General features: G+C 34.3%; 1 protein-coding gene across 5 annotated transcripts in view; it reads left to right on the top strand.

Annotated features, from left to right (window-relative positions):
* Nucleotides 1-20,281, top strand: part of LOC119840284 (tensin) — a 66,623-nt gene that overhangs the window by 39,680 nt on the left and 6,662 nt on the right. For all 5 annotated transcript variants that reach the window (XM_038366829.1, XM_038366844.1, XM_038366837.1 and 2 more), the window contains 8 exons: nucleotides 6,642-6,698; nucleotides 7,380-7,550; nucleotides 7,955-8,139; nucleotides 8,912-9,061; nucleotides 9,303-9,466; nucleotides 9,819-10,025; nucleotides 10,899-11,078; nucleotides 17,077-17,677. In XM_038366829.1, the coding sequence (XP_038222757.1) occupies nucleotides 6,642-6,698; nucleotides 7,380-7,550; nucleotides 7,955-8,139; nucleotides 8,912-9,061; nucleotides 9,303-9,466; nucleotides 9,819-10,025; nucleotides 10,899-11,078; nucleotides 17,077-17,677 (1,715 nt within the window). The remainder of the gene's footprint in view (nucleotides 1-6,641; nucleotides 6,699-7,379; nucleotides 7,551-7,954; nucleotides 8,140-8,911; nucleotides 9,062-9,302; nucleotides 9,467-9,818; nucleotides 10,026-10,898; nucleotides 11,079-17,076; nucleotides 17,678-20,281) is intronic.

Raw genomic sequence — 20,281 nt, 5'->3', positions numbered from 1 at the left:
ATGGCTGACATTGTGAATAATTAAACGATTTATCATTAGTATATTAAACATTCTAATATATATTCAATGCCGTTTAAAATTGATCACCGTACTGAATTTAATGGTTTCCTGCAATATATCCAATAAAGCCTTACGTTAATAATATTAATACTAAAAAATATATGAATCAGATAAAACAAACGGGAGTTCATATTTACAATTCGTTAGTGTTCGCGATATGATGGGACCACCCGTGGTACAAGCAAAGATATTCATCGCATCAGGTGTCATCGATGGGTCTACAGCACCTCTCCCTGTTTGCCTGTTAGCCATGTCACTATAAATAAATTTCGACACTCAGACAATGGCTGCTGTGTCGTAAAACTTTCGGTTGAATAATGACTACAGTGTTATTCTTGACAACCACTTTTCAGCAAGGTAGCATCTCGTTTATACAATATATGATTTATTCGAAGTAGATTTTGGATACTTTTATGTATGATATTTAAAAATTGTACGAGATAAGCTTAATATGAAATAATTTTGATGGAGAGCTCTGTGGATAGCACCTCGGAATTATAATAGAAAGTCAGGAATTGTGGTCCGAACAAGCGTGCAAGAAATTAATTGATTTTATTATGCAGATACGTATACATATTACGGCTCAAAACAGTGCAGGAAAAGATCGTGAGGAAATCGCCATGTCAAAAAATCAAAAAAGTTCGACGACATGACGTTACATCTGCCAATCCGCACTTAATCATGGCCTGAACCCTTATAGAAATAGTTTTTGGATTTTATATTCTTATGAGTGAAAACTTTTTCCCAAGATTATCTAAACTGGCTGAAAACATAAGCATCAAAAATGCTTTCCGTTTTCAACTCTTATAGTTGTACTTGAAAAAAATAAATTCGGACTTTTGATATGGATCAATAGGCGTGATTAAAACAAATTGTTATAGACAAAAACTGGTTATCAAAGGGGCCGCGGAGGCGGGATAACAGATCTGGCTTGAGCAAATCGCGAACCTTTCTCACGGTATACCTCGATATCATTTAATATCCCAAGGCGAAGGCGCCATATCGTTTCTATATTTTAGGAAACCATAAAATAAATGTAAAAACTGATGACATCACTCACGTTTTTACTATGCATTCAAGAATGAGAATATATTTTATGTAAGTAATAACAATACCTATAGATACAGCATTTCCTATTCAACATTTTTATGTTAGTAACACTATTAATCATGCAAAGCATTATATGTTGCAAATAGCTCACAGAATTTCTTTTGATATAATCACGGAATTAATACATACAAAATCAGAAAAATGCCTCTGAGTCTGAACTTGTGTTTTTACAATTGTATCCAATCCACCAACATTATAAAACGAATAGATTTAGTTAAACAGGCAATACAATAACAAATGGATTAATGACCCTATTCTACATATATCAGAGACTGTGAATTAATTGTTGCTGCATGCAATTTATTTTCTTTTCATACAGAGGCTTACACAATACCTAACATTTTGAATTGTGTACCTCAATAATATAAAGTACCAGTTTAACTTCTTTAAAATAGACATGTATTTGGTTTCAGAGACTTATATGTAAATTACAGATATAGTTCGAGTAAATATTTATACTAAGATGTGTTCCGGAACATTACGCCTTTTAAATGATTTTATGTTTACTTTTCTATCTCACGGTATTTGTTTTACGTCTAAGGATATGCCACTAGTTTATTTTTAACAATATTGTGTGAATGCATCATTATTAATTAATCAATTAATCAAAATCGTAGTGGCAAATATTATACTTGTAAATAATATAATAAGCGTTGGTTAGTATAAAATTACATTTTAAATCATACTGAGTAGCACAACCAAGCCTTATATCAGGCGTCATACAGGAAAACTAAGGGTCGTTTGAAATATTATATTAATTGCAAATTTTTCCGTGATTCAATCAGTTTTCTATCTCAATGCATTTAGAAAGTTCCCTGAATTAATTGCTTCGTCTATAGCCTTTGACTTGATAAATTATTGAGTAGTTAATACGGTTCGTTAGAATTGCGACGAAAGTATGAGTTGACATATAAAGTTATATACGCCAGAACAGCCTTCGGCAAACTGATCGAATGAGATACGTGATTGGCATACACGAGTTGCCCTTTTACTTAGGTGGGCATCGGAGATAGGCCCAAGCCGTGAGAAATTTCTCTATGTATTTATAAGAAGTTAAATAGTGTTAGGAATTCCTAATAGCTATTTTTATTTATTCGATTTGTGCTCAATAAAGCTTTTGGGTGCTTTAACGTGCAAGAAACTTATTCAATTGAACATAAAAAAATGCCCTTATTAAACATTGCATAGTATGTATTTTAAATATTGTCTCAGCTAAATGTTTAAAGATTTTAATGAGTATATTACAAGATATTCAAATTCTTAATACTTTAATCCGTTTAAAATAAATTAATAGACTTCATCAATATAATCACTTTTATCTGGTCATATTGGTAGATGGTAAGTACACCGAAGGCTCAAACATTTACTGTTTGATTTATGTAATTCAGGACAACTAATTATAATAGTTATTTAAGCTACCCAGCTGGAATACCGGTATGGTTGCCTACCTTACGATAGTATAATACTAATGGATTATAAAATGGCAATAATAAATAAGCTAAGATCATACAGTGTAACTAGGAAGATATGATATAAAAGTGGTTTCGAGTTTCGACCGACATTAAATCTAAAATGATGCTTCCGTTGTTTTATATAAATTAATTAGAATAATAGATCATAGAATAGACATGTCTGTAAATCATAGAAATAAAAACATGTCTGTAATTAAGGGTAGATCAATCAACTGCAACTACATAAATTTTTCTAATAGTACCATTATAGTCCACACCATATTTAAAATTCACCAGGATCTAAAAAAGACTCACTTAATTTATAATAATATACAGAAACAAGTGTTGAAAATATTTATCTTTAATAGTTATGCAACAATACATTTTAGTAACCTTAATTGGTTAACTATTAGTTGGCAACCCTACGTCCGATGCAGCTAGCCGCGGCCTGCGGGAACACGCGCGTATGTTTACGGAAGTGCCCGCGCCGTGCTCCGGCCTCAATTTGTGAATGAACTATAGCAGTTGCGTAATATTATCTTTATACCTTTGGCTTCTGTGAATATTGGGCTATGTTCAGTTCAGCAAAGTGCGTAACGATTTATATTCATCAATGTTCAAGTCAATATTTATTACTTACATTGTATATTAGTGCTATGTAATGGACAAATTTGGATAGGAATAATAATATTTTCTTAAATGCGCTATTATTAGTATGTTATACGTTATACTATAATTAAGAGTTAGATTGCTCTTGCGAGAAATAGGACTAACCCTATTACCTAGCAATCAGCAAGCTGAAGGTTATTGTATACAATTTACATGAGTGTTAAAATAACATTACAAATCGTAATACTCATCGGCTAACAGTAAAAAACATTACTACGTGAGGTCATTAAGGCCATAATTACTTAGCTTATGTTTGTAATGCAATAGTAAACTCTTTGAAAAGTACCGTGGGGTGCGAAAATAAGATGACGGTTGCCTAGTAACGCGCGGCGTCAGATCGGCGGCGAGACGGCGGTGCGGTGCAGACGCCTCGCCAGTGCCCGTGCTGCCTCTCCCGGAGCCACGTTGGTTCCTGCGCCATCATAAGTGTTATCCTTAACGGTGACGGTTTTACGTGAACCGAAGTTCCCAACGTAAATCAGAACTGTTTTAAGTGCAATGTAAAGTGGTGTAATCTATGACATTTTTTTAAATCCTTTTTAGAAATTGCGTTAAAATTTATAAAGTGAAATATTTTAAATACATAATATTTTAACAAGTTACAGTGTATCTAGATACTTGTTTTCTTTTCATTAATACTGTAAATAATATACCTTCGTAATTAGTGGGGAATAAGTGATTTAGTTCATATTACTTTAATTTTATTTTATTATCTCATGTAGAAATGTCTGAGACAATTAAGACAAGAGAATGAAGCACTAAGATTACGTTTGATAAGATATACCATTCTTGATAGCCTTAGTCGCATGCAAATTACATGTGCCACTTCAGTTGTGCAAATATAATGAATATAGTTTTCGTTTATTGTATAAATTGTAGACGGATACGATACAATAATCTTATAGGTGAGATATTGGTAATTTGAGGCACTAAACGGTTAATGCTTTAGTGTTATTGTTTCTATTTTAGACTAATCTTTAATGGATAAGGTCATAATTCAATACCAATGTTTTGTTTCAAAGTTTTGAGAGTAGTAAAAGAAACACGCGTCACTTAAAATAAATGAAAGGCGTAAAACAACGGAGATATGAGAAGCTGAAGACTGAACCATTCGTACTTTTATCGACAGGACAAATAGAAAAACATAAACAGCTGGGGCGCAATGAAAAGGATCTTAGAGACGGAACATTCAGTGACCGCTCACTTTCATAGATTTGACGATCTTTTATTTAGATGAGCCCCACCCCCAAGGTTGTTAACCCTCGTATGTCAGACGAAGCTTAGAAAGGTCAGGGTTATACGAGGGGATAAATAGCTTTAAGTTAGAATAGTTTCAAAAATACAATTTCAAACTGTTAATTATAAAATTATGTAAAGCATGTATCATTTCATGAGCCTGACAATTTTTTAATTAAGAATTATTATATCACCTAATTCTACTTGATGATTTTAAATTCGATTACTCGAACAACTTTTTTTTATACAATACAAAATAATATTACTCAAAGTAACAGTCAAGTAAAAGTTTGTAGGTATTGAGATACAATACATGCGTGCAGTAAATAAAGTGTCGCAGTGCAGGAGCGCATGCCCCTTACTACGGAAGTCCTGTCCCTCCAATTTCGTACATTTCCTTTCGATATCAGCCCCAAATACATTTAGTCATGTTGCTATACAATCATATCAGTTTTGTTTATAATTAAGCATAAAAACATCATACGAAAATAAAAATAGATACAAATGAAATAGAGTCTAATATAATTATAGAAAACGTGGAAAGATTGATTCGGTGAAAATATTAATCCCCAATTACATTTAGCCAAACTATGTAAAAGATGAGGTGTTATGTGAAAGGTGATAAAGGATGCGTCGTATATCGCGTTCATGCGACGAAGGCGACGCTGCGCGCGCGCTGCACCGGCTCGCATTCGCGCTGTGGAGAGCGGCGTTCCACCTGCAACGGGAACCTGACCGGGGACACCGCAAACACAAACACGTGATGACGGTGTGTGGGTCATTAGTTCTACTCTTTGTTAGCTCTACCCGCTCCATCGAATAGAGTCGAATAGGGCCAATGTTCAGCGTATATGGGAACAGACGAGTCATTAGTTAAACTTAAACGTATTTTATGATAAAACGACACAGAGATATACCGATAGATAGCGCCAATTAGCATTGAGCATTTTGATACATAAATAAATAATCAACAAGGAGGTTCGAAATGTCTTATTTAACTATTAAAAAAATCGCCTCATCAAAGAAATATAATCATAAGATCTATATTCTACATCACCTAATATACAACACATACAATCAAAAGTGGAAATATGTATGTTCGAGGCGTTATGTGCAGTATGCAGGAAGGCGCATTCCACGCGAGCTCCGCTGAGATCTGCTCAATGATAAGATTAAACCAATTCCTAGGGATTGCTGTTCACAATACGCGCCGGGTTTGAAACGCAATACGTGCTTCATTTACATACAACACACAGGAAAAACAACATTGAAGGTGCTTACGTAATTATTTACGTGATTTAAGATCGAAGTGCACGATTTTACTGTAACCGATGGAGTTACGTTTTTCAAATATGAAATATATTATACTCCATATTAATTTCACGTTTACTTCCACAAAAACACATGAAAAGCTAGAGTACAACAGTTTATAACGTATACTATAAACTTAAATGCAATATCCTATTTTATGATACTCCGATTAATAAGCTATAAAAGTATTTACATTATGCTGTAAACGTTCATTCACTGTTTATATGGAAAGAACGCTTTAATATGAAAGATAAGTTTTGGTTTTGTACATAACGGTAAGTTAGTCGATGCTCTATTGCAGTTAAAATAATTAGCCTCTAAACCCTTGGTAAAGCTGCAATAATCACTTAGGCCACACCTAGCTATCATTTATCAAACTGACCCTTCGAATATACGTGATTATGTTCCCTTCATGGCAATGCGCCAAAGTTTTTTTAAATATAAAGTGAAATTTATTCTCACTAAAGAGCGTTACATAGCTATTAATTAATCAAACAAGCTTACTTTCTTCATTAATTAACCAATTAGTTGTGGCAATATAACGTATCCATGTGAAAAAGTATGAATCTTTAAAAATATACGTACATATATGAAATCTCGCTTCTGTCGATTTTGAAAGACATTCAAATCGTATTTATAATACCAACTGTCAGTTGGCGGCGCCAGTGTTTACAAAAAGTGATGTGGATAATATTACTTCTAAAAAATTTATATTTAATATCATTTGACAAGTGACCTTGTCTCTCGATATCAGCGCATTATTATTACAATTATATTGAATATTCTTATCTTATTTTGTTTCAGACTAGAGCAGTCAGCGCCCCGGCCACACCTGGAGCTCCGACTTTCGCAAGAGAATACGTAAGCACTTTTTACTTTATCTTTGCTATTGTGTAGTTCTTAACTAAGGTTGCTCAATGTTTCGGACAATGCATATCCGTCAATTTAGGACAAACGAAACCATTACAGTAGCCATTTCAACTAAAAACGCCACGAGTATCCGTTTTTATGGGGCTTTGCATATTAAAGAAGCTTATCGTAAAATACATGATTGTAAACTGTGATCCAGTTTAGGTGATTATTTTTGTAGATATTACTTTTGTAGTAGAGTCACAAATGATTGGATTAACGGCAGAATGAACTTAGTAGAGGCGTCGCTTTGCGTTTACTGAGTGCCCAAGCACAGTTTGTGTCACTTTCACGGAGTTTAGTTATGTCGCGCCTACGACGTTATGTGTTTGATCTACTAAATAAACATTGTACTTGACCAAAGAAAAGCTTAAAATGTAGAGTTCCTCTGCATTAATAATTTTATATGGCCTATAGGAAATTAAGACTTTAGTAGGAACCAATAAATTGTGTTGAATAACGACAGTATAAGTGTAGTTATGATCGGAAATCATTTAACAAATTGAATTGACCATTTTATTCAACTAAATTAGCTTTCATTATTTGTAGTGAATACTGAATACTAGAAGTATGCGACTTAACAGTTTTGTTGTCTTTTAGTTAGATTAATAAATAATGCGTGGACATTTTCAGGGTGGTCCTCGTTCAATAAGTTACCCAGGCGGCGGCAGTGGGCCGGCGTCGCGGCTCGACCTCTGCTATGTCGCGGAACGAATGCTGGCTTTACACTTGCCTCACAGAGATGCACAGGCCGAGGCGCAAGCCGCGCATATGCTGTCCAACAAACACGGGGAACATTTTATGGTAACTAATTGTTTTTGTGTCGATACTAGATTCAAATTAATTAACATGAACTTCCATAATAATGTGTTAGTGTGTATATAAACATCTACTTTTACATATTATGTGAAACCGAATCGTTAAGTAATTATTTATACCCACTAATTTTGTTAAAAATGAATACACGAAACATTTCGGTGTATAAAATGTTGTAAGGTTATCTACAGGTATTATGAAATCGCATCTAGTTATTTTTAGCGATATTGATAAAGCTGATTACATTCTTTACGTAGACATAATTTGTGTTGTAATCTTAATAAATAAATTCGGATCTTTGCCAAAACAATTGCGTGATAGATTTTTTGCCAACGGCTGAATACTTTGGTAGAAAACGAAGTAAATGATCAAAGGCAATATAAATATTCCAGGTATTCGAAGTGAGTGGGGACGCATCGGGAGACGCGCGCACGGCCCGCAGCGTGTTTGGGCGCGCGCGTTCGCTGGGCTGGCCTGGCGACCTCGCGCCGCCGCTCGAACGCCTCTGTGCGGCCTGCAAGCATATTGAGAGCTGGCTTGCTGCACATCCCAAAAATGTCGCCATATTACTCGCTTGGTAATTAATTTGTTTTTTTGTTGCTTGCTGTTCGTATTTAGAAAAATGTTGCGTACATAAGAATCATTATTCTTCTACCAAGGACTAGCATAGGCATGTTGTAGGTTTGTTACCTAAATCAAAAGTTATAATTTTTCATAAAAAGTGTAGCTTGAGAAAAATATGCGCTTAGTAGTATTTATATCTGATAATATCGTTTTTAACTGTGGCAAAAGGCTGAATAACTCTCGAAACATCATGAAGAAATATATTTTGTTCATCATAATTCTACGTAAGTGACTACTAAATGAATGTGGGTGACACAATAGATAGCTGCTGTGCTTAATGTTTTTAATGAATGCAAATATTCAATATATTATTTCACTCCTCGGATAATCTGCATATAAACGATGATTCATTAACCGCACCAATATGACGCAATTACAGTTCACAACCAATATAATTAATATCCGTTTTTCCGTAATGTTTTTGATTAAATACATATTTCACAGATAATATTGATGATGGTTTTGGACTTAGCTTAAGTTCTATGTTTAGGGACCGATTTTGTAATAAATTGTGTATTATGCATAATTTGCATTGGAGATATTTTCTTTACAAGTCTATTTTACTAACCTCAAAATCTTCAGTATTTTTGAAAAAATTGCTATCAATTTTTCGAATATCGTACAAAAAATACGGTAATTTTTAAGAGTAACTTTCTCTAATCAAATAGAAATAGATAAATAACGTGTTGTTTCAAAATGTTTAACGTTGAATTAATAATTTAAAGGGGTAATCGCGAGCGGCTTGGCGTGCTGGTAGCAGCATACATGCATTACTCAGCGATATGCGGCGCGCCCGAACATGCGCTTGACCGCTACGCTATGCGGCGCTACCTAGACGACCGCGTGCCGGTCTTTACGCTGCCTTCTAACAAACGGTACGTGTGCTTGATCTTACTTATATATGCGATCGCCTAACTTATTTATTCAAGCTGAATTGAAACTGAAACATAATACACCCTATATTATGTTCTAATTAAAATAGGAGTATAACTATGAACGCTCGAAACTGGATCTAAACTAAAATAGTTTTTATGGAATTAGAATTTCAAATGGTGGATAGCAATAGTTGACGGGTAGCAGATTTTCTTTGACAAAGATGTTTTGTTTTCATTTTAGATATATCGACACATTCGCGGGTTTGTTGGCTGGTCAGATAAGGGTGAATTCAGCGCCCCTCCACTTGACGCATGTCAGTGTTGCGGGCTCACTCGCAGCACCCTCCACTCCTACCATCGCCTTCCTAAAGATATATGAAAACTACACCTGCGTTTATACTTCAGGTAAAACTCTATATATATATACATATAGTCTATAATCACTTGTTCATTTGGAGGAATCACATTTCAATGTCACTAGTTGTAATAAAGCACGGTTACAAAACTGTTGGGACCCTTCTTCACTAGAAAGCACGCTGTGTCACTTTGTATATTAGTCTATCACGTGATGGTATACAGTTGATTGGTGCATTAGCAGACAATTGTTAATATTATAGGTAACTTATAACTATGGATAGAGTCTTATAGAACCCTAACCTTAAAAGATACTTCATGTATTGAAAGGAACGTTTGTTATATTAATGCCTTTCATCAGAATTTGAGTTCAGAAACACAGCCTTTTGTAAATATTTCCTAGGTCTGTACATGGTAAACGGCGGAGGGTGGACGGTTGGCGTGGGGCGGCTCGCCTTACGCGGTGACGTGCTGGTGCGCGCGTACCGGCGGCCGGCGCACGCGCACGCCGCGCCGCGCCACCTCGTGTTCGCGTGTCAGTTCCACACCTGCGCCGTCGCCGACCACACGCTCTCCTTCACTAAGCTACAGCTAGACCACGCTCTGCATGGTAACTATAACACCTAAGAGCGCGTTTTGTTTATGAGCGTTTTGGGTAAAATTGCTTCTGCATAACTCAAAATAATAAATACGCTGAGGTTAATATAGTCCAGAACGTTCATAAAATCGCTCTTAATTGTAAAAGCCTAGGACACATTAATTTTCGTTCACCAATTGCACTGAATACTAGTACACAAAATAACAATAATACAGTCTAAGAAAGCTTACTTCTTTTCAGATAATACCTTGATAGAAACATCGTTCAAACTATTCTTGTATTTATACACGCTTGCGAGGTGCTGCACACTTATTTAATATTACTTGAAGTAAAGTTGTCCAAAGTAGATAGTACCAGGGATTGATAATAATGATTAATGAATAAGAAGCCGTCTTGAAGTTTGTTCGGTTAAATATTAAATATTTTTATTTTAATAAAGATTACTTTAATAAAGATTTTCATTAATAATTAACCTTTTCAACAATCTAATCACTCATGCCACAGACACAATGAAATATGTACCTCCTTAATATCTAATATAGCCTCTAAAAATAATGTAAATATAAGATACTCGTATAAGGTAAACGGTAAGCGTGCTTGATCTTCATCTTTTCTATTGTAATAGTAGATAGACGAAAGTATAGAAAAATTTACTGTCATTTAGGATTATCGAAAATTCATGTAATATCAATTTATCGTACTGTTGAAAAAAATTCAAGATAAGTTACTTATGTAACTTTTAAGTTCATCCATTTAATTTTTTTTTCTTATTTACGTACCTATCTGCAATCAAATATTCCCTATTTTATTATACTTTTTATAAAAAAGAAAAATATGCAAAAAATAAAATTAAAATATGTTTAAATATCTCATTTGCTTTCCTAGATCCGTCGTTCCCCAGCGACGGTGCGGTGGAGCTAGTGTTCGCGCGCGGGGAGGGCGCGGGGGGCGCGGCGCCGGCGCCCACCCCCGCCGCGCCTCTCCGCGCCGCTCCCGACGCGCTCGCCAGAGCAGATTCACTGGAACATTTGCGGCCCTTGTCTACGCTTACAGATGATGAACCGGGTATGTTTGAATGAAAATTTCTAAAGAATAGAATCAAAAATGAAGCGGAATCTGAACCTGCATCTGTCTTTATACACATTTGAATTTCTTCTTCTGTTTTGCTTCTAAGTACATGTATGGACGTTCCACGCTAGCTAAACTTATATCGAATTCGTGTTTACTCAGAAGGATGGATAAAATATATTTATTTTATGTTCGATTTAATTATTTTAGCATCTTATTTTAATTAGCGTCTACGTCGTGTTTACATAAAGAGACATGTTTTTTTAAATATTTTGTAAAGTGAATCTATTTTGGCAAAGAAAAGCTCTACAAAACCCAATATTGATTATAAAGTATTGGTACGTTAACTGCATTTAAATTGATACAGTGAATTTCGCGGTCGTATCGGTGACCAGAGGTGCCTATGATATTTCTGGTCTATTATGTCTCTACATATAGTGTTTGTCATAGTAAAATGACTTGGAGAGATATCACTACATAGTATAAAACAAAGTCGCTTTCTTTGTCCCTATGTCCCTATGTATGCTTAAATCTTTAAAACTACACAACGGATTGTGATGGGGGTTTTTTAATAGATAGAGTGGTTTAAGGTGGAAGGTATATATATAACGCCTCCTCTACCTACCTCTATAAAACCACTCCGTGCGAAGCCGCGGGCGGTTAGGTAGTCATTAATAAACTGCAACGCCATTTTCCCTATATGGTGGCGCAAACGGAAATGATACGAGATGATAAACAGGAAATTCATCTCAAAATCTTTAAAATCACCCGACATAGTTTCTAGGCAAACCCATATATTGAACTAAAAGACTGGAATATAGTAAAAATGTGAAAGAAATTGCCTGCATGTTATGCTTTCACGCCCAAACCAGAGAATTAATTTTGATAAAAACTTTGAACAGAGGTAGACTAGACTACTGACCAGTCTTGATATAGGGCAAAGGGTGCTTTCTTTAAACAATAAATACTTGATCTAATCAAGAATTTTTTATTTGAAGTATATGAATTTAGTAGAAATAGAAAACTTAATAGAGAAACAAGCTTAAATGAGCGAAGCTGCGGGTGGAAATTAGTACTAGTATTTTATATAATAAATTTAGATCGTTGGAAATGCAGATAGTTCTTCTAGATGACAAATACATTAAATGAACGTGGTCTTTTTAATTTATCATTTAATTTAATTTAATAGAATTATAATTTTCTGTATCACAAATAGATAGTAGCTTGCTGACAAAAAAAATCTAAAAATTTTATTTACCAAATATACAAAAGTTTGAGTATTAAAATAATCCTGATTCGGATAAACACACTATCACGGGATTTACATAATCTTTAAGCTCTTTAGTTTTTAATTTAAAAAATAACATTTAACTTCTTCAAATAATATAAAATAACATAAGAAATCATTAACGAACAACGTATATTGTCTATAAAAACTAATTTAGTACAGATCCAGCCCGACGTTTATTCGTTATATTCTAAGATAAATGTTATCCGGTGGTAAATAAAATATATTTGGAACACGCTTTATCTACTTTATACATTTTGAATGTATAATTGGTTGACAAAAGCAATGATATCTAATGCGAAATGTTTATATTTAATAAATTCCCATTTTTTTATATTACCTTTATACGACTTTGTGTCTGACCTTTTTGTTTATTTTTATAATGGTCGCTTTTTATTTTTTAATAAACGAGTTCTTTTCTCTCTCGACGATGTGAATCGCAGCAACCTTTTCGTTTTTCAACGAATTAAATGAGATGCTTAGAGGTTTTATCAACAATCTATTTTATGTACCATATTCATATAGACAAAGTTTAGCCTATAATTATACAAATCTTGATATTGAAATGTTTGTGTCTTAGTAAATAATTTCAATTTGTTTTTAGGGAAGGTCTTCTATGCGTAGGTACGATTGGTAGATGAAATTGGTAGATGAAAAACACTTGATTATTACATTGAATTACATACATTTATTGAGAAATTCAAAATGTAAACGATCTATACAGGAGGTTTTGTTAAATTAATGGTATCTATCACGCATCGAGACTCGTATTCGGGCGCGTCTATCGGTATCTAAGTTTATTTACACTGTCAATTTAACGTTTCGCCTTCACCTAATTAACTGAACGATAAAATATCGCATAACTTTAATTTTAAATAACATTGATCTACATACAGAACTATTAGTATGATAAAATGATGTTTTCTTTCTATGTATTCTCATAGTATATTTAACATCGGTAAAAAAGACAATTTCTTTCCAAAAACTATAAGTATAACATAATAAAATAAAATTAATTTTACATTTTTTTTTTAATTTGAAATCATTAAATAACGCGTTAATTATGATTTGGCAAATGTACGATGGTCACGGTGTTCTATTGAAAACGTGTAATTATGTGAGTTGACAAAACGGTTATCGTATAGGTGGCGGTCGGGTGTCGTTGCAGGTGCTAAGCTATTTTGGACTCGACCGCCCGGCCGCGCGCCGCCCGCCCAGTCGTATACAACAGTTCGGACCGGTTACCCACTTCATTATAATCCGTGCCTTGTCTTATCACGTAAACATATAAAAAGTTCGTTATCAATTCTTGGATTGAATAACTAATAGGTGAGTTTTTATTTAAACCTATTAAATATAAATAATGCGAGCATTAGGTTTGATATTCATAATAGACGAATGCGTGTGTCAAATGTGTACTCACGTTATCGTAACTAGTAGTTATGGACAAAGTTCTATGTCAATGTTCAATTAGATCACGGGTCGTTGTAAACTAACACCGTGGTGGATAATTGAGCAGCGTGAAGAATTAGTGATTGATGTCCACTCGCCGGTCATCACGAGCCCTCAAACTGTCCCATTTGTAACGCTCCAAACCAATTCGATTCAAATCAACAAAGATCATTGACCATTAAGTCGCTGTGTCTCACACGATTAAAAGTAATTGTTCATAAGTGCTCTCAAGTGTTAATCTATACATATCAGTTGATCATGTTTATAAAACAAATATAAGCCTGAGTTACAATACTCCCTTTAAGTTGTTGCCTTGAAAATTTAATGAGTTACTAAAATCATGTTTCCAATTGTCGACAGTTATTTATAATCGTATTTTCCTTCACATCATGGCCAACCAAACATCTAAATCTTAATGACCACATAAAACCAACCACTCATGCTCTTCAACAGAGCTGTACTTGTTTTGAATTATGCATTACTGACGTAAAACATCGCATCACTTAGTTAGAACTCACACAACCGGCAATAAATTAATCTTATCCACAATGTTAACGTAACCCACGTTAAATCTTTTATTCTTACCGAGCATGTGAATAGAATGATAAACCAAAGATAATTTGTCTAGTAAACCCAAATTATCTGATATTACACGAAGGCACGTTCGCTTTCTTTTTTAGCCCCTGTTATAGATAAATGTTCTCGTAATATGAAATAACGGTCGCTGTATATATTTTTATCATAAATAAATGCTTCACAAACGAGTTTATCAAGATATTATCCAACTCATTAAATCTTTCAATCAGTCAATACTGCATGTGCAGCCACCGCGCACGTGTGCCTACACTCGTTTTACGTATATGTTAGTACTAAGTGTCAACTCGCGTATTTAAGTGCCACTTTCGCTTTCAATATGTGCTTTTGGTCAATGGGAATCTGTTTCTGTTATTAAAATTTGTAAGACATTACAAGACTCATGAAATTTCCGTGAGTAATGCCTTAGGTATTTTCTTTTTTGTTATGTTATAGTTACATATGTTTGATGTTAAGGTAAATATGACTTGTAACGTAAAATAGAACGATACGGCACCTAAAACGTATGTTGAATAATAGTTGTCTTTTGATTAATCGTTTGAATATTTCAATTATCTCATAAAATTAAACTCCAACTATTTACCTATATTATACTATATATCAATATTAATAACAGTATGTGATGTTTTTGCCATAACTTAGCGTTAATTAACATAAAATATTACTCATTTTAGTATGGGATTATATTTATTCGATGCAAACACGAGCAAATGTTTTAAAGTTTCTCATAAACCATAAACTCCATCATATTTTAAATGACTAAAAAAGGTAAAAGCCTCAAACAGGTTGCAATTTCAAGCTAAGTTTGGCAACGTATAAGATAACCTGGTGGATAAGGTTGAATAATAATATGGTGCTTAGAGGTTCGTAGAAACAGGAGGTAGAGGTACGATGACATCATTGGGAGCCGTCACGAGCAAGCGTTCACCTTCACACCGGCCCAGTTCTTGTATTTATCAATTTTACGTACATTTTTCGTGATTTTGTTTTACCTTTATCTCTTTGATAGTATTCCATAGATATCTGAATAGGAGTAAATATAAATATTTTGCACGTTAAAATATTTGTTTATATTTACAAGATTCTAACAATATAGGCAACATTACAATTATAAAATTAACACATCCTCTGTTTTTATCGAATCAAACATTAATATTAATCAATATTCAAAAAACCAGACTTTAACAGCTTATTAAAAAAACTCGTTCGAAGAATGTTCATTATGCAAACCTTCACTTTTTTGCGAGTATTTTTTTATGTGGATGTTAATACACCTTTATCTAATTAAGAAAAAAATTACATAGTTTGTTTTGCAATGTGACGTAATTGGAGCGTACATTTTGGCGTCAGGCACATCGGTAGCATCCTCTTCCTGCGGCTATCCGCTTTCGTAACAGTAGCCCTCTCAACTCAGTTCGATTTATTTTCGTTGACATCACAGAAATAACCACATATTCCATAATACGAGCATCATGTTGACGTTGATTTCTTTACGCTAATTGCGCTATTGACATGTTCACGTTTAGTTTTATTCCGCAGCTTGTTGGGCACAATAGAGTTAAATAAGAGTAAAAAAACGCAACAGATTGCTAATAAAATCTTCATTTTATCGCTACTAACGTTATAAAGGTGAAAGTTATTCTGTCCGTGCATCTGTCTATCTGTGTCTTCTTCACGCATAAACTACTGAGCTGATTTAAAATAAATATGTTAAGAAGATAGTTTGTGACCTGAGAAAGGATAAAGAATAGCTTTTATCCCGGTAATTCCACTGGGACAGGAACTATGCGGGGAAAACTTACCTTGCTCCGACTACGTGGACAATGCTGCGAGCCGAAATCCAATACGGTAGTTAGAACAATGTTCATCCATTTAGAAATTAAATAAACAAAGAAAACGTAATCTTATAATTTCAAACACATACCTATTGGCAAAGAACGATAACCATATAAGTGTCTTGTCTCAAAAAAGTATCCTTGTTAGGCGACATCGCCTTGAACCAAGAGCCGCCACCTTGCCTTGATAATCGTCTAATTTCCAAAACTGCTCGTTAATACATATAATATACTGATTATACACATACCATAGCATTATTTATGACACAAGAGAATATTAATTAACTGCGAAATTATTTAATATTTTTACTTTCTAATGAACTTGATACCGTTGAAATGAATTCTATTATGAATTTTAAAATCATTCGTCACTTCATCTATTTCAAGCAAGTCCGTATTCTATATTCGCTGAATAAGGAGACTTCTTTCTAGCATTCCGCGAGACAACGGTGACGAGAGGGATACATGTAACGGGAAGCAAACTTAGTCCATTTATGGTTGCAGTCCGGGTCTCGTTGCGTGCGTAAATGTGCCACGGCTCTATACCACTAATATACAGTTAATGAGTGTCTGTCTCATTTATCTTAGTATCTGTGTTGTTGTTAGTAATCAATTTTTATTGTAGTACAAATCAAACATCTGGAGCTATTCTTTATAGAGTCATAGAGACAAATATGTTTCTATGAATGAACTAGTGTAGGTATGTTAAGCGAAACCTTGCTAATGATCAAATGACGCGCGAATTCATTTGAATAATTACGTATATTTATATTATTATCATTTGATTATTGCTATTACTTTGTCATGTAATAATTTTTTTGAACAGGCGACAATAACGGAAGCGCGGAAGGTTCTGGAGGTGAAGCGGGGGACGGCACAGAAGCGGCTCATACATTCGGTCCTCTCGACGGATCTATCTACGCGACTGTAGTGCGCGCGGGCGGCGGCCCTTCCTCGCCGCTCAGTGCCTCGATGGACTCCGGCATCTCATCGGCGGGCCGGCGGGCCGCCCCCAGCCCACCGGATGAGCTGGACGCGCTTTTGGGGGACATGTTGCGTACCGTGAGCGCGCTACCTGACCCGCCGCCGGCCACGCCGCAGTCGACCGTCGACCGTGCACCCGACATACCGTACCACGCGCGTACCGATTCCGCGCCCTTCACTTACGGAGCACCTGGCCTCCGCCCAGGCATGCTTCGCGCGTCCAACCGCCTCGCCAGCCCTGAGCTGGTGCGCCGAGCCTTAGGCAACGATCGGGGATACCAAGCCATAGAAGATGATGATGATGAACGGACTATAACTCCCGACCCTTCACCTCGAACTCCTCTTTCACCACGGACGCTTCGAAAATTGACTTATGAGGATGTCACCACCACGACCACTACAGCACCAGCTCCTCAATCTGCTACGCCATTGACGAATGGAAGGTTGGTAATGTTAAATTAAAACTAATTTATTCATTCATTTTATACACAGTTTGATGCCTCACATTATTATCTCATCTTTTGTTTTCTTAGTTCATACAATGTATATTAGCCTAAATATTCAATCTTACAATTGAACTGATTAAATAAACGGAAAGTAGCTAGGTACATTTTTCATACAAATTAATTTAAAGTTATTTACCTTATAATCGTAATTTATAATTTTGAGATATTTCATTTGACATTTCTTTAAGGTTAAACCAATAAAAGTAATAAATATCACATATGTAACTATTCCGCAATTTGTCCGCAGTGTACTCCTTAACATGTCAACCGATTTTAATTAAATGACTACTCGGGTAGGTATATATGTTCTAAAACACATCATTTTTATGATTTTAATATACAGTTAAACTCGATTAGTTTTTGAAATAACTTAGAGATGACATCATAACGTCCACAATATATTATAATAACCTTTGTTTCGACGTTTGCGCTGAATAGTAAATTAGTGCTGTATAATTAAAAGAACGCGCATTTGATCTGCCTTATAAACATGTGTTCCCGTTGTAGGCGTGGAGGCCGCGCGCCTGCGCCCACAACCCATGTGCTCTGTTTACATTTAAGACCCCATTATTTACAATGTATTTTTAGCAAAAATTTAACCTTCATTAAATCCATAACGCGAAGAAAATACTACTTTTATAAACTCTTCGTTTTGGCATAAATCGTTCATGTGGATATCAATACATTTATGTCTTCGCTGGACATAGATTTCTCGTGGGAACATTTATATTTCACACTGGAACATCAGTTATTTACAATTAATGAACACTTCACTAGCACTGTGAGCGATTGGTTCATTTATTAAGTCGCGTTCCGCTCGACCCACTTTGTTGTCAATGAAGAAGGGTAATAAAATATCCCATGAGCAATCTCAGCTATTACACCACGAGTCCAAGTTCTTTATGTCTTATTAATTGTATTTGTAGCCATTCAATTTCAGTTACGATGAGAACGTAAAAACTTTGTTTTTTTTTACTATTGAAAAGGTATATAATATTGTTTTTCCTTTTTTGCGAACTATTAGTTGATTTCCTCGATAATTTACTGTGTGGGAAGCACTTGTCTTGTGGGTGTTGATTCAATAACAAGCGTTTATATACCAATGAAACTATTTTGTCGCTCTTGAAATGTGTACATATTTCTTTATACAAACAGGGCCTTTAGCAGAAAACCTTGAATAAACTAAAACACATTGTTAGGACAAAATTTTCGTCATATTAAAGTAACTGCGAAATAAGCTCACACTCGCAAAATAACACGAAAAACAAATGAATAGACCACTCTTAAGGAGAAAACAATAAAAATTTCACTAAGTCGTGTTGCTTTTGTTCATAATACATCAGTGATAATTTTATGGCTGAATATCTATTTGATAATTGTGTTAATGCTTCTCCTTAATTCAACTGCGACAAAATTAAATATAAAATAAAGAAGAAAAGCTTTTAGATAAGAAGTAAGCGCCACTATAGATATAAATATTCGATTTAAAAACAAATTAGAACTACAATTCCTGTCTCATATGTAATGTCTATGTACATAGATACAAATCATAAATGTAACTTTCCGTAATATCTCTTGATAGTTTATTTAATAAGTTTATCTTAAGCTTGTGTTACTTATAATACGATTCTGTTCTCTAATTAGTGATGATGCAATTAACTTAAAATGTCATTGGCACCGGCTTATCACAAGATATTATTTGAACTAATAACATAATATTCATATATATATTAACGAAAGTTTCTGCATGTAATGAAATTAAAAATGTGTTTTAAAAAAGTGGAGAATACATTTTAATAATCACAATTAAGTCATAATGCTTGATGTACGTAGTTGAAAATTATCTTGCGTTTATAAAATTAGTTGCTGTTATGGATAGCAATTTCGATCAAGTTCTGGCTGCTGATAAGAGTAGATAACGATAACATATTTTCTATCAAAAGAAATCAGACAATGAATGCGATATAATATAAAAAAATATAGATCGACTATTCGTGCAATTCTGATCTTCAACCAACAACAAACATTTAGAATTGTTGTTGATTAGCAAAGAAAATAACGGTCTACTAAACCATCCAATAATATCACATGTTATTATTTTATCCGTTTTATTATCTTATCGGATGTCTATTACGAAACAATTTGATTTTGTTTTGTTATTTATCCATATTATTCGTGGCCTATCATTGCTTTAACTATAAAATGTTAACTTATCATAACTATGTACAAATTGATATCACTAAAGATAATCAATAAGATATTCTATAGTTTACTACATTTGAAAATATTTTAAAAATAAAAACAACATTATACTTTTGAACATAGAGTAGTATATAATCTGTATTTGCCTTTTAGGACTCACAGAAAGCCGAGGTATTTGCCAATTCATAGTGTATTATTTGTTTTTTATCAGTTTAATTAAATAGCTTATCCGTCCGAATTTAATTGAGCAAAAAACAAATAAAAGGAAACTTCAGGACAACCTACCTAATTTACCACCTAATTTATCTATCTACCTAATTTTAGACTAATCTATTCGTT

The sequence above is a fragment of the Zerene cesonia genome, chromosome 1, assembly GCF_012273895.1.
Source record: "Zerene cesonia ecotype Mississippi chromosome 1, Zerene_cesonia_1.1, whole genome shotgun sequence".
Taxonomy (NCBI): Eukaryota; Metazoa; Arthropoda; class Insecta; order Lepidoptera; family Pieridae; genus Zerene; species Zerene cesonia.
Note: the sequence above shows the minus strand (reverse complement) of the source record. Positions and strands in the feature narration are given on the sequence as shown.